Here is a 14,268-nt window from a genome sequence, read left to right as displayed (position 1 = left end):
CATATATATATATATGATGTTATGTTCAGTTTGAGAACATCATTGCTAATTTATTCTTGTTTGTATCTTTGCAGTACCAGTGGTGGAGGAAGTGGCTGAAGTTACGGATGTGAAAGGTAAATTTTCTTGCATAGACCTCCCGCGGGCTGTGATTTTTATGAAGCTTTGTCCTGGTGTACTGTATTCTCAAATATTGTCAAATGTTATATTATTTGTCATGCACTTAAAAGTTTTACATACATGCTTTATATGTAACGCTTGCAACTGTTTCCAGGTAAGATATCCACGTAAAATATTGTTTTATATGTCCATGCACCAAGAAGAGTTTTATTTTTCACACATGCTTGGTTTGTAAAAACAATCCAATGTACCATGTCTGTGGATGAATGTTCTTTATTGCCTCCTAAGATTGTGATCTGTTCAACTGTTGTTATTCTACACAGTTGTGTCTAGCTCAACCGTCACAGTGGAACAAGAGTCCCAGGAGTCATACTACACTGGCCTAAAATTACCACAAAAAACCAAGACACTTGAACTCACGCCAGAGTCCAAAAGCTTCTCGAGCTCTTTAGAGAAGAAAAAAGAAAAGCCAGTTTTCCTCTCCCAACTCTCTCCGGCAGCTGTGACTGATGGAGAGGCGGCTAGGTTTACTGTCACAGTGTCTGGGTTCCCTAAACCCACTGTTGAGTGGTTCCACAATGGACACAGCATAACAAGTTCATCTGTTTATACGTTTGTTCAGGAGGTAGATGAATACAGTCTGGTCATTAACAAAGTTCAGAAGGAGTATGAAGGAGAGTACTCCTGTACTCTTAGCAACAGGTTTGGTCAGTCCACCTGCACTTCTTACCTTCATGTTCAGGTGAAGGAGCCGAGCAAGCGCCAAAGAGTAGAGAAGAGGTTTGAGCTGACAGGCAAGCCCCCAGAATTCACAAAACCTATTGATTCTGCTCGGTGTGCCGAAGGCAGCGAGGCTTACTTAACTTACGTTGTGACAGGAGACCCTCGTCCAGAGGTTCGGTGGCTCAAAGGCACCTGTCACATCGAACCCAGTGGGTTATGCATCACAGTGAACAACCCAGATGGCTTTGGGTTCATCAACATTAAGAGCATCAAACAGCAGGACGGCGGCATCTACACGTGCAAGGCTTCAAACCAGTTTGGTGAAGCGACCTGTGCGGCAGAGCTGCTGGTGTTCAGGGATGCCGCCCCCGTATCTCAACACTTATTAGTTCAGAAGACTAAAGACTTGAAAATATCCATGGCAGAACAAACCACAGAGTCCCACCTTATGTACCAAGTCAGTCTCACAGGACAGGAAAGAAGCAGATCAGACCCTATGGTCTACACTATCAGTACCGAGGACAGACAGATTATTCCCAGTGAGCAGGTGGGAGCTCTTAGAGAGCTGGACATCTCGGCTGCTACTCTACACAGAGAGCAGGTCACGCAGCGGGCTGCGGTGCTGCAGTCTCATGAGGTGGAGGAGAGGGTGTCTGCGGCGCCCACCCATCCGCCTCAGGTCTCGGCCGTCCCGGCCAAGCAGCTTCACACGGCCGCCTTTGCCTCCTCCGTCCAGGAGAGGCAGAAGTTCACGGAACAGCACTCTGAGCGCATCCTGAGCCCAGAGCTCGTAGCCTTAGAGTGTACGAAAGAGCAGCCGTCCAAAGTCATGTCGGCCATTGCAGAGGAAGTCCTCCCCCTCTCCACGGTGAGAGCTGAAGCTCTGGCTGACAGGAAACGAGAGCAGGTTCAGACATCTACTGAGCCCAGGCAACTTGTCAGCGGTCACCAAGTAGAGTCTGTTCTGCCTATCCTCAAAGAAACCTCAGCCACAACCCAAAGACCAGACGAGGAGAGGGGTTTCAGGGTCACAGAGGGTGTAAAGATCCTCTACTCGGCCCAGTCCACAGGACAGCTGCCCATAACAGAGAGACACACTGATCCTCTGTACGCTTTAGACCTGCCCTCTAAACCCCTGATAGAGAAAGAGCAGCATAAGCCAGTGTTAGCACCAGTCAGTGAAACTAAAGTCACTTTAGCCAAGGAGGCGATGTTTGAGATACACAGGCCATCACAAGAGAGTGCAGTCCCATTCAAAGACAAAGTCTATAGATCAGCTATGAGTGCTGAAGAGAAATACCAACTCCAAGCTGAGCCCTCAGGACTCATACCAGGTTTAGAATCTGCAATGACTCTGCAATGTTACAAAGAGGGACAAAGGCTCCTGAATCTGCAGGTTTTCTGTGATCAGGATATTTTACAATCAGAAGGTAAATTTACTAGTGAAAAACCTGCCATAGAGAATGCACAATCAAGGAAAAGTCCTATTTTATTACATTCAGTCACACAGGATGAGCAGAGAACTGTGGTTTGTGAGGGAACTTCTGAGTTTTCAGCGAAGATTAGTTCTACGTCCATTGAGCCGAAAAAAGAGGCACCACCAACACTCTATGTTCAGTCAGTCCATCCCGTATTAGCCCTACCTAAGGAAGACATATTTACTGTTTCCAAACCAGAAGAGCAGGTGGCAGCACAGAGACAGGAAAAGGCTAGGAGACATGCAGCCATGTCAGAGGAGAGACGTGAGCTTACGGCAGACTATCACAAACATTTAGACGTGTCTGTGACTGGCGTTGAGCCGCAGCTCAGCACAGAACCCAGGCCTCAGAACGTGCTCCACGTCTCCTCTCAGCCCATGCAGCTCCCTAAGGAGACGCCCTTCGCTGGCGACGTTAAACAGCAGCGTGCTCTGATCCAAAAGGAGGAGCACTGGAACGTCATGCAGTCTGTCAGCGTGACAGACACACAGGTTCTAGAGGAGGCTCACACCACCAGTCTGGTCGCCGAGACCAAATTTAAGCCTGAAATGAAAATTGAGCCAAAGATACCTAAAATGCCGGTTTACATTGAGGAGAAGGCAGTCGCCGCAGAGAGCTGTGTGGTGCTGGAGGCGGCCGAGCAGGACTTTGCAGTGCAGATTCAGGAGGGTCAGTCAGTCAGACAGTCGGTTCTACTGGAGGAGAAACAGGTGATAATTGGAGAGCAGTCCAGTGAGATACATAGATCTGAAGGTTCCGTTGTCAGTGTTAAGACTCAACCTAGGGAACCTATGTTTGTTCACGAGTCTCAGGACAGCCAAACTCTCCCTAAGGAGATGACTTTCGTGATTCAGATTCCCAAAGCATCCAGTGTGAATATCAAACGCCAGCTGAGAGACGCCCTGCAGTCTGCAGTGGCCCGTGACCAGCCTCTGTTACTGGCCGACGTCGTCGGGAGGTTAGAGGCAGCTCAGATACAGGAGGTCAAGGTTCAGAAAGAGCCCAAACGTTCCGTGTTTATCTACCTCATCACAACGGCGGGCGCCCCCTTGGAAATCACCTTGGCTTTCGAGGGAAAATACCCCCAGATGGCTGACCTCAGGACTGAACTGCAGGCAGCTCTCCATGCCATGGTTTACCAGGAGCAGCACGTTCTCACGTCAGAGCAGCCCGGTACCATGCAGATAGACAGGCCTCAGAAAGCACAGGTCAGCTCAGCCCACTCCAAAGAGCTGCGGTCATCCGTTGTAGACACGGTGACCGTAGCGGAGAGCGTGGTTGGTTTCCCTGCGGCCGTATCTCAGTCTGCTAGCGTCCAGACTGAAGCCAGGACCTCCATCCAGAGTGCAACGGTCCATAGTCAGTCAGAGATATACGAGTCCATAGAAGTTAGTAGCAGACAGGAGGGTAGGTCTGTGAGCATCAGGAGGAGCCAGGGCAGAGATGTAGGGGCTCTAGATTTAACAGCCTCGCTGCCCGTAGGCCAGGTCCCCGTTGAACGACATGTGGACATCTCCGTCCACAGGGAACTGAGGGAAGAGTATCTGTCCGAGGCCATCATGATCAGTGAGTCTTCAGACGGTCTGGTAGATTATCCTGTGGTTTTAGAGTCACTGGCTGATGTTTGCACAGAGGAGAGTAGTATGGCTGTGCTCAGCACGACCATTAAGCACGTCACCAAGGTGAACTGGCTTTTCAAAGGACAACTGGTGAAATCTGGCAAAGAGTTCAAGTGTTCTAAAGATCATGACACATATACACTAACAATCAACAAAGTTGTCAAGGAGAAACATCAAGGAGAATATGTCTGTGAGGCTGAGAATGAAGCCGGCAAGACGACAACGACTTCAAGACTCACTGTGGTCTCCAGAGGTTGGACGATGGAGAATACTTTGATATAATCATCAAAACTAACTCACACTCTTCAATCTTAACTTCTGTTGTATAAAAACCTCAAACCTCCAAATTTACTTTTCTCTCCAGTTTTACATGAATGAGCGTCCGCTTGAGGCGGTATAGCAATCTATATCTAAAACAAATACAATCACTTATTTTTTGGAGGTTATGAGGTTCAAATCAAACAGAAGTGACACTTCCACTCATTCTTTAACAGTTGGATCTCCACAAACATCACCCCCATATCCACCTGTGTTCTTTTTCTTCACCTCAAGCATCCGCCACTATTGACTGTTCAATCCTTTTTGCATGCTGTCTTTCACTCCTCTTATCTAGAGTTCTGTTCATCCGCACACCTTCAACCAAATCTAACATCATCTTCCTCCCACAGTCACGCCAGGATAATGTGTTTGTCACCTTCCATCCTAGGTTCACCATTTCATGAGTTAACTTCCTGTAGAAACATTCCCATAGTAGGAGTTACTGGCCACTTCCACAATGTTAATTTTATTCTTTTTCCGTTTCTCCTACAGTGGCACCGGTGTTCAAGCACAAAATTGCTCCTCTGGAGATCAACATTGGCCAACCTGCCAAGTTCGAATGTGACACAGAGGAGGCGCCAAATGTGAAATTCCAGTGGTTTAAGGATGGAAGCCCGATCAAGGAGGGCGATAAATACAGGATCCTCAGCCGCTACCAGACTTCCTCTCTGGAGGTTCTGAGCCCATCCAAGGCTGACAGCGGAGAATTCACGTGCAAGGCCAGCAATATGCATGGAAGTGACAGCTGCTCCGCCTCTCTGTCAGTGACAGGTAAGAACGACAAGCTTCATCACTCTCCTCTGTGCTGGTTGGTTGAAATGAAAGACCTGAGGTCAACGCTGCAGTTGAACTCTCTGTTCTGTTTTTCTTCTCTTGTTTTCTCTTATGAACTGTTTGGATTCTAATAATCACATTAATAATGTGTATTTCTTCTTTCTTAACCTCATAGAGCTGTACCCGCCCAGCTTTTTAACTAAACCTGAGGGTCAAACTGTGTATGTTGGAAAGAGGGCCGTGGTCCAATGTGTTGTAACAGGAACTACACCTATGAATGTAGAGTGGCTCAAAGGCGACCACGCCTCGCCTAACCTACCTGCACACTACCGCACCTCTTCTGAAAAGAATAAGCACACACTTGAAATAGCCAAACTCGAGGCGACAGACCACGGTGTGTACCAGTGTAAGGTCTCTAATAAAGCTGGAACGGCTGTGTGCAGCGTGGAGCTGAGAGTTCTTGACAAGCCCAGCTTTGTAAAACCTCTGGGCCCCATGTCTGCCGTGGTTGGAGCTCCCCTGCACCTGGAGTGCCATGTGAGCGAGATGATGGGAGTAACCATCACCTGGACTAGAGGTGGCAGAAAGGTGCACCAGTCACCAGATTGTAAACTGTGTTTTGAAAATAAGATGGTGACACTTGATATCCCCAAACCCACGCTGAAAGATTGTGGGGAATATGTGTGCACAGCTACAAATGAGGCTGGAAGTGCAACTTGCTCTTCTTCAGTGGTGGTTCAAGGTAAGACCGCTTTTCTATTTGCAGGGAGTACTACTGCAGCATTTGAAGTTGTCAGTGATGAGACGAGAACGTCCTTTCCTTGTGTGAGTCAAGGACAAAATGTTCACGGTGTTGTGACTGTGTGTGTGTTGAGTTCAATCAAAGCAATCTTATCAAATCTTGTCCACTCTTTCTTAATGTTGAGCTGTTGTTGTTTTAAATGCCAACTTAACTTGACATAACAGTGGCTCTTTGTAACAACAAAAACCCTTCAGAGCAACCAGGCTTTGTAAAGCGTCTCGAAGCCACTGTGGTCTGGAAACGAGGCAGCACGGTGCGCCTGCAGTGCACTGTCAAAGGAACCCCCGAGCTCCACTCTACCTGGTTCTTAAATGACAGAGAGCTCTCTGCCGGGGACAGATATCGCATCGGTCTCAAGGATGGAGTTGCGACCCTGGAAATAAAGGACGTAGCTTTGGGAGACGGTGGCAACTATACCTGTGAGGTTCTGAATGAGGCTGGCTGCGAAAGCTGCAGCACCAAAGCCACTGTCAAAGGTGTGTAGACTTATAGTACGTGGATAGAAATTAGTTTGTGTAGTGTAATTCAAATTAGGCAGCACCTAACCCATTGAATGTTCCCCTCTTAGAACCTCCCTCTTTTAGAAAGGAACTGGTCTCTGTCGAGGCAGTGAGAGGAGCCGTGGCCACATTTGAATGTGAGCTTGAAGGCACCGCACCGTTTGAGGTGACCTGGTTAAAGAACAACAAGGTGCTGTCCACAGATCAGAAGTATAGAATAGTAGCACAGAGATCCATGGCCTCTTTGGAGATCCAGTCATTTGCGAGTGCTGATATTGGTGAATATCAGTGTGTCGTGTCCAACGAGGTTGGCTCTGCATCTTCAAAGTCAGTAGCTAAACCGAAAGGTTAGTAATGTCAAACACCCTTACAGGGCATTCTTCATAGCTAGTTCAGTGTAAAACTTAAGCACTGTTGCTATAATAAAGTGCTGCTACTATTATTTCAGAGCCGCCAGTGTTCTCGAAGAGAGTTGAGAGTGCCACTGCACTGTTGGGAAACGCAGTGAAACTGCAGGGAACCCTAAAAGGCTCGGCTCCCATCACTGTTAAATGGATGAAAGACTCTGAGATACTGAGAGATGACGATCCAAACGTCAAGATGTTGTTTGACAACACCATTGCTAGCCTTTCATTCTCATCTGTCGAGATAAAACACGGTGGCAAGTACACCTGTCTAGCAGAGAATGAAGCAGGGCATCAGAAATGTGAAGCCGTTTTAACAGTTCAAGGTTAGAAGAATTACCTTTTTGCCAAATTCAGCAAGATTCAGCACTATATTCTATGACATCCTTCATATAAGTATTGATCATGTTTGAATTTAAAATTGTGTTGTATTTTAGAACCAGCTAAAATCTTAGAAAAGATGGCTTCCATCAGTGTGACGGCCGGAGATTCAGCCACCTTGGACTGTACAATCTCTGGAAGTCCGGAACTTAAAGTGAAATGGTTTAAAGACGAGAAGGAGATGACGAGTGGTCGTAAATATAAACTGACCCTCAAGGACAATGTCTCCAGCCTAAAGATTCTTACTGCAGAAAAAGGAGACACTTCTGAGTATAGGATGGAGGTGTCCAATAAAGTTGGAAAGGATCAGTGCACATGCTCTGTATCCGTCTTAGGTTGGTTATATACTTTTTAGATGATCAAATTCAATGTTTGTAAAACACAACAGGGTCTTTTTTTTTCGTATTAATTATATTTCCTCACACAGATCGACCAGTTCCACCATCCTTTACAAAAAGTCTTAAGAAAGTCGATGGGAATATTGGAACTGATGTCACTATGGATTGCAAAGTGTCTGGATCCAAGCCAATCAATATTTCTTGGTACAAAGACGGTAGAGAGATAAACACAGATGGGAAATATAAGCTCGACTTCAGTGAGAACACAGCCTCCATGCTGATAAAGAGCACGCTGAACAGCGACTCTGGAGCTTACACGTGCCGCGCGGCCAACGCTGCCGGACACAACGAGAGCATCGGGGTTCTGTGTGTCACAGGTCAGATTAGTTCATAACATCAAAAGAACTTTGTTAGAGTAACGATGGACAACATGTAGGCATGTGTCTGTTCTTATTGACATTCTCTTTGAGTGTAATCATGTTTTTCTTCCTGAATGAATCTAGCATCTCCGGTTTTCACTATGAAGCCTGAATCCAAGGAAGTCGCACCAGGATCAAATGTTGTTTTGAAAGCAGGCTTCACTGGAACGGCGCCTTTGCTTGTTAAGTGGTTCAGAGAAGACAAGGAGATTTCCATTGGGGGCTCGTATTTTATTAAGAAAGACGCCTCTTCGAGCTCCTTGGAGCTTCAAAAAGTGAAACCTGGCGACTCTGCCAAATACACATGCCAAGTATCCAATGAAGCTGGGAAGGTCGACTGCACTGCAGTCCTCTTTGTCAAAGGTGCCCTTTATTCTTTGCTAACTGAGAACAGTTTTGTTGTCTTTCTGTTTTTCTTCTGTCCTATCTCTGTTAACTGTTATTGTTAATTCACAGAACCGCCCACATTTTCATTGAAGGTCGAGACTTCACAACTGGTGAAAGTTGGCCATTCTTTGAAGCTATTCTGCAAAGTGCAGGGCAGCCCTGTGATCAATATCAAATGGCTTAAAAATGGCGTCGACGTCGACTCAGACGTCAGACATGGAATGTCTTTCTCAGACTCCATGGCCTCTCTGGAGGTCGTTGACTGTACCGTTAAGGATAGTGGTGATTACGTGTGTGTGGCGTCCAGCGATGCTGGCAGTGACCGCTGCGCCAGCACAGTCACGGTCAAAGGTCGGTTCAGTGTTTTAGCTTTCACGCCCTCGCTCCTCTCCAGCTGTCTGACTGCATGCGTTTCTTTAACAACCAAACACTCTTCTTTCTCACAGAGCCTCCGATATTCGTGAGGCCACTCGAGTCTGCCGAGCTTGTGAAGGGCGGCGACATTATCTTGGAAGGAGCCGTGTCAGGCTCGGCTCCGTTTGAAATAATCTGCTACCACAATGATAACCAGATCAGAAATGACAAACGGCATAAGATCAGTGTTCAGAACGGAACTGTTACTGTACAGATTTCCAAGTGTGAACCTGGGGATGCTGGAAAGTACCAATGCTCTGTATCTAATGATGTCGGAGAGACATCTTGTTCTTGCCACGTATCGCTGAAAGGTTAGTTGAAACAGCAGTTGAATATTATAATTCTAACAATTATAATATTACAATAATAATATTAAGGTTTTATTCCAGACAGGTGTCATTAACATAGAAGCAATGCATCTTTAAGCTCAAACAGTTTAGTTTATTATTTAGAAGGAAAACATCAAACCTGGACATCAGAATGTTCAAACTTGAGTCTTTATGTACATGAGTAAACCCTATGTAGGCTATAGGCTGACTTGTGGAACCTCTCCCTAGAACTAGAACCACCGTCGTTTGTTCAGAGACTAGAGAACGTGACCTCCCAGGTGGGTTCCGAGGTCATGATGAAATGCTTGTTCTCTGGAACACTCCCAATGACCGTCCGCTGGACCAAAGATGACCACGAGCTCAGAGAAGACGAGCACATTAACATGTCCCGCGAAACCCAAGCCGCCATGTTGAACCTGCAAAACACTCAGATAACCCACGGCGGGAAGTATGTCTGTCAGGTGCAGAACGCAGCCGGGAGTCAGAGATGTGATGCGGTGCTCACCGTGACAGGTTTGTGGGACCTTTTCTGGTCTTTTTTTATTTTTACATCTAACATCGCTATTTGAAAGTGTTACTGTACATTAACACCAAAACAGCAGCTGATTCAGTTGTGAATGGTTTCTTATCCCAAAGCGAGCAGTTTTGTTAGAACAGTCCCTGTCCATCAGTGCAACCCAGGGAGACTCCCTGGGAGAGAAAATGGCAATAGTTAAAGTTGGAGAGATTAAAGTGTTTGGGTGCAAAGTTGTGCACAAGATATCATTTTGTGGCCTGTTGCCCAGATTAGAGCTGTGTGCTGCTTGCTATATTACTGTGAAGCTAATGAGTCAGGACGAAAGGCTTTCTTTGTTGTGCTATCAGTAAGAGGATGGTTTGGAGATATCATCTTTATTGTCATGGTCACATAGAAGATCAATTCAATAGTTTTGGTTTATTTAAATGCAGGAGTAAGCCTCCTTCATGTGTTGAAGAGTTGACTAGAGAGTGCTAGAAGGTCTGTGTCAGCATTTGTCTGCAAGGTGACTGCTGCGTTTGAGGTTGTGCATGGTTTAAAGAGCGAAAGACGGTCAAATTCAGCCCACACACACACACACACACTGATTTTGAATATCCAGGACTGTGATTTGCTAGACTAGATGCTGGTTCTTATCATTGCATGACTGCCAATGAGGTTGGGCACTGATTCTGTGTCTTTGAATTATCTCTCTCTCGCTCTCTCTCTCTCTTTCTCTCTCTTCTCTCTCTCTCTCTCTCTCTCTCTCTCTCACACACACACACACACACACACACACACACACACACACACACACACACACACACACACACACACACACACACACACACACACACACACACACACACACACACACACACACACACACACAGCACAATGTGCACTTTTCCTGATGTCACAGCATAATGTTTGTTTACCACATCAGCTCCACCGTCATTCGTTAAGAAGATTGAAAGTGTCTCCAGTGTCCTGGGAGGCATTGCTGTCTTTCAGTGCACGGTGAAGGGGTCAGCCCCCCTCTCTGTGCAATGGCAAAAAGACAAGAGCTGGATCCTGGAGGATCCTAAGATTGAGAGGACGTTTGAGAACAATGTGGCCACTCTCAGGATTCCTGCCTGTGAGGCCGGTCACAGCGGGAAGTACACCTGCCAGGTGCTTAACGAAGCGGGGCAGGACACGTGCTTTGCTGCCCTCTTGGTGCAAGGTAGATTAACATGCTTCATGCACAGCGCTACTTCAGCCTAACATTTTAGATTTGATCGCTTTAATGATAATAATTTACACTCACGCCCATGCCTTTGCTTCATGTTATCGTTTGAAACAGAACGCCTGATTCCTCCCGTGTTCATTAAGAAGTTAATGCACGTTCAGGAGGCGTTGGGTTCAGTGGTTGTGATGGAGTGTAAGGTTGACGGCTCTCTGCCAATGTCAGTCGAATGGAGCAAATGCAGAAGACAGATCGATTCCAGCTCCAAACACAAGCTAACACAGACTCAGAATACTGTCTCACTGGAGCTGACTCTGACTAGTGGTGCAGACACCGGAGAATACTCCTGTAGGATAACCAACAAAGCCGGCAGCGTTGCCTGCAGTGCTGTGCTTACAGCTAAAGGTTAGATACTTAGACGTTTGTTTTCATTTACTTAAGTAATGTAAGCCTGTATATGAAGAATACAGCTCACACCCTGTATCTGAATGATGTTTCTGTAGTGCCGCCACACTTCGTAACTAAGCCTGAAGCCCAGGCTGTCCTTCCAAAGTCTACTGTACGCTTCAGAAGTGTCTACGAAGGAACACCTCCGTTTACAGTGAAGTGGTTCAAGGACGACTCTGAACTCGTGATGGGTCCATCGTGTACGATTGGACTGGAGGAATATTCTTCTCACATAGATCTTTACTCGGTCGACCCTTTGCAAGCCGGAACTTATTCTTGCCAAGTTACCAATGAAGCAGGAAGAGTGAAATGTGACGCAGAGTTGTTGATGAAAGGTTGGACTTTTATCTTTTTTTTGTCCACCACCTTTTTTTTTCACAACCACGTCTTCGCCTACATAATCTTCATCTCCGCCAACTTAACCAGATTGCCATGTTGTTTTTTACAGGGTTATTTATGTTGCCATTCAACATCCCATGACCAGTCTCCATGACCATCATCTCTTTTATTATTGGATGTCACGCTTTAGTAAATGTTTCTTATTTGATTTTGCAGAACCTCCACGGTTTGTCCGGAAAATGCCTCCCAATACCTTCGTGAAGCAGCGTGACGGGCACCGCTTCGAATGCAAGCTCACCAGTTCGCATTCCTTGAAAGTGTGCTGGTACAAAAACGATCAAAAGATAACCGACGGCGGCAACTATAAAACCATGTTTGTCGATTCAACGGCGTACCTTCAGCTGCAAGCCATGCGGTTTGAGGACAGTGGCGTCTATACCTGTGAGGCGTATAATGATGCTGGCAGTGCAAGCTGCAGCACCATTCTCGCAGTCCAAGGTCAGCTACCGAAATTGTGCTCGCATGAACCTCAAAGTTTGACGAGGGTTCCGGTGTGTTTTGAGATTGCGTCTTGCGTTTCCTCGGAACGTTCACGGTTGTTGTGTGGTGTCCCCCCCATCTGAAATCACTTCGGCATGGACATTTGTTTTTCGTCTCCCAAAGTTTCGGAGAGCATGAATGTGAACAACCCATCGTTATTAATGCATTTTTTCCTTTAAAATATTGACCAAATATTTCACTGCCCCCTGTATCGTATCACGTTTTCTCTTGCGTGTCGTCTGCTCGTTCACAGTTAACACAGCACCTCATTTTGTATGTGTCCTTCCTCTGTTAAAAGAATGACCAAACCGTTGACTGCCCCCTCTGTCTTTTTACATTTTCTTTGAACCTACGATCCTTTTGTAGCATGAATATCAGAACATTTTACCTCCCTCCCTTTGTGTTGTGCAACACTCCCTCCGTTTGTCATTTTTCGGTTTGGATTACCGTATGGATTCTCCATGGCATGGACTGAACTGAGCATGTCACCCAGACTTGAGAGAATGGATTTTGAAGATACTTGTCCGACCGTGACTATAATTTTCATTTTTTAACTTCTCTCAATTATATTTTCTAGAGCCCCCGTCCTTCACAACTAAAACACCGAACAAATTGGAAGGTGCATTAGGAAAAGATGCCAGCCTGTACTGTGAGATCTTTGGCACACAACAACCATGCCAGATTACCTGGTACAAAGACAAACGGCCCCTTAAAGAGGGCTTGAAATATAGAATGATCACTGAAGGCACTTCTGCCACGCTCCACGTGATGAAACTGGCAGCAGGCGATGGCGGCATCTATGAGTGCACCGTCTCAAACAGTGTAGGCAGTGAGACCTGTCGTACGACAGTTAGCCTAAAAGGTTAGTAAAGTACAATCTTTGGTAGTAATTATTTAAACAGCACTGCTCCACCTGCAACCCCTTGACCTCACCGCCACTGTTTTACTCACTATTCAGCACCACCAGTGTTTGTGAAGAGACTGACTGACCAGTCGGTGATGGCTGGTAAGGAGTTAACGCTAGCAGCCACAGTCAAAGGATCCGATCCCCTGGTTGTGTCCTGGGTTCAGGATAAGGATCACGTTCTTAGAGACGGTGACAACAGGAAGATCACATTTGAGAACAACGTGGCCAGCCTTAAGGTCTTTAAGGCTGACACCACCACAGCGGGAAAATACACCTGCCACGTTAGCAGTTACTCTGGAGTTGTGGAGTGTGTCTCCCAAGTCACTGTTCTAGGTTTGTACCACTCCAGATTCAGCCTTTCCATATCGGGTACAGATAGGATTCAGTTAGCTAAAGGATCTTTTCTTGCTTAATTTCTAGAACCCCCCTCTATCGTGGATTTCCCCGAGTCTGTAATTGTGAAGACGGGCGAGAATCCATCTCTTGAAGTGACAGTGTCTGCCGCAGCAGAACTGAAAACCACATGGTTCAAAGACAACAAAGAGATTTCTGCTGGTGCCAAATATCAGATGTCCTTCTCCAAGAAGATAGCCATACTGAAGATTCGGTCAGCTGATAAACCAGATGTAGGAGAATACAAGCTGGAAGTAAAAAATAGCACCGGAGCTGCTTCCTGCAAAATCAAACTGTCTGTTTCAGGTCTGTGAAGAAAGTTCCCATGCCAGTGGTTGGCATGCAATATCAATTAATACCATAGATACAATTTCTATCTTACTTGTAGCACACAATATAATACCACATATTCTCTTTTAAAACAGATAAGATGATTCCTCCTACGTTCATAAGAAAACTTAGGGACACCCATCTTCTTGTGGGTAAGCCTGGTGAGATGGTGTGCAAGGTGGCTGGCTCTGCTCCTTTCACCACATCCTGGTTCCATGATGGCCGGGAGTTAAAGAGTGGTCCATCCCATGCCATCAGCTTCAGTGATAATACTTGTAAAATGAGCGTGCCAACTATCACGTTGTCTGACTCTGGCAAGTACACTTGCAAAGCTGTTAATTCTGCAGGAGCCAGTGAGACCAGTGCCTCTGTGACTGTCACAGGTTTGTAGATGCACAGTTGATTCCAGATAGTTTTAAATAAGTATTTATCACCCAGGGATCTAACATTATCCTGCAAAACGTCTCTTTCTGAAACCAGAACCTCCATCGTTTGTGGAAAAACCGCGGCTGCAAGAAGCGCTGCCGGGCAAAAATGTTACTTTCACCGCCAAGGTGAGAGGCACTGCCCCTCTGAAAGTCA

At 46.2% G+C, this 14,268-nt stretch overlaps 1 protein-coding gene across 6 annotated transcripts in view; it reads left to right on the top strand.

Annotated features, from left to right (window-relative positions):
* The window catches only part of ttn.1 (titin, tandem duplicate 1), a 158,574-nt gene that overhangs the window by 15,908 nt on the left and 128,398 nt on the right, over positions 1-14,268 (top strand). For all 6 annotated transcript variants that reach the window (XM_079518092.1, XM_079518095.1, XM_079518094.1 and 3 more), the window contains 2 exons: positions 75-116; positions 4,751-5,029. In XM_079518092.1, the coding sequence (XP_079374218.1) occupies positions 75-116; positions 4,751-5,029 (321 nt within the window). The remainder of the gene's footprint in view (positions 1-74; positions 117-4,750; positions 5,030-14,268) is intronic.

Source organism: Electrona antarctica (assembly GCF_951216825.1).
Source record: "Electrona antarctica genome assembly, chromosome: 13".
In the NCBI taxonomy this organism is placed as follows: Eukaryota; Metazoa; Chordata; class Actinopteri; order Myctophiformes; family Myctophidae; genus Electrona; species Electrona antarctica.
This window is presented reverse-complemented; position numbering and strand designations above follow the sequence as displayed.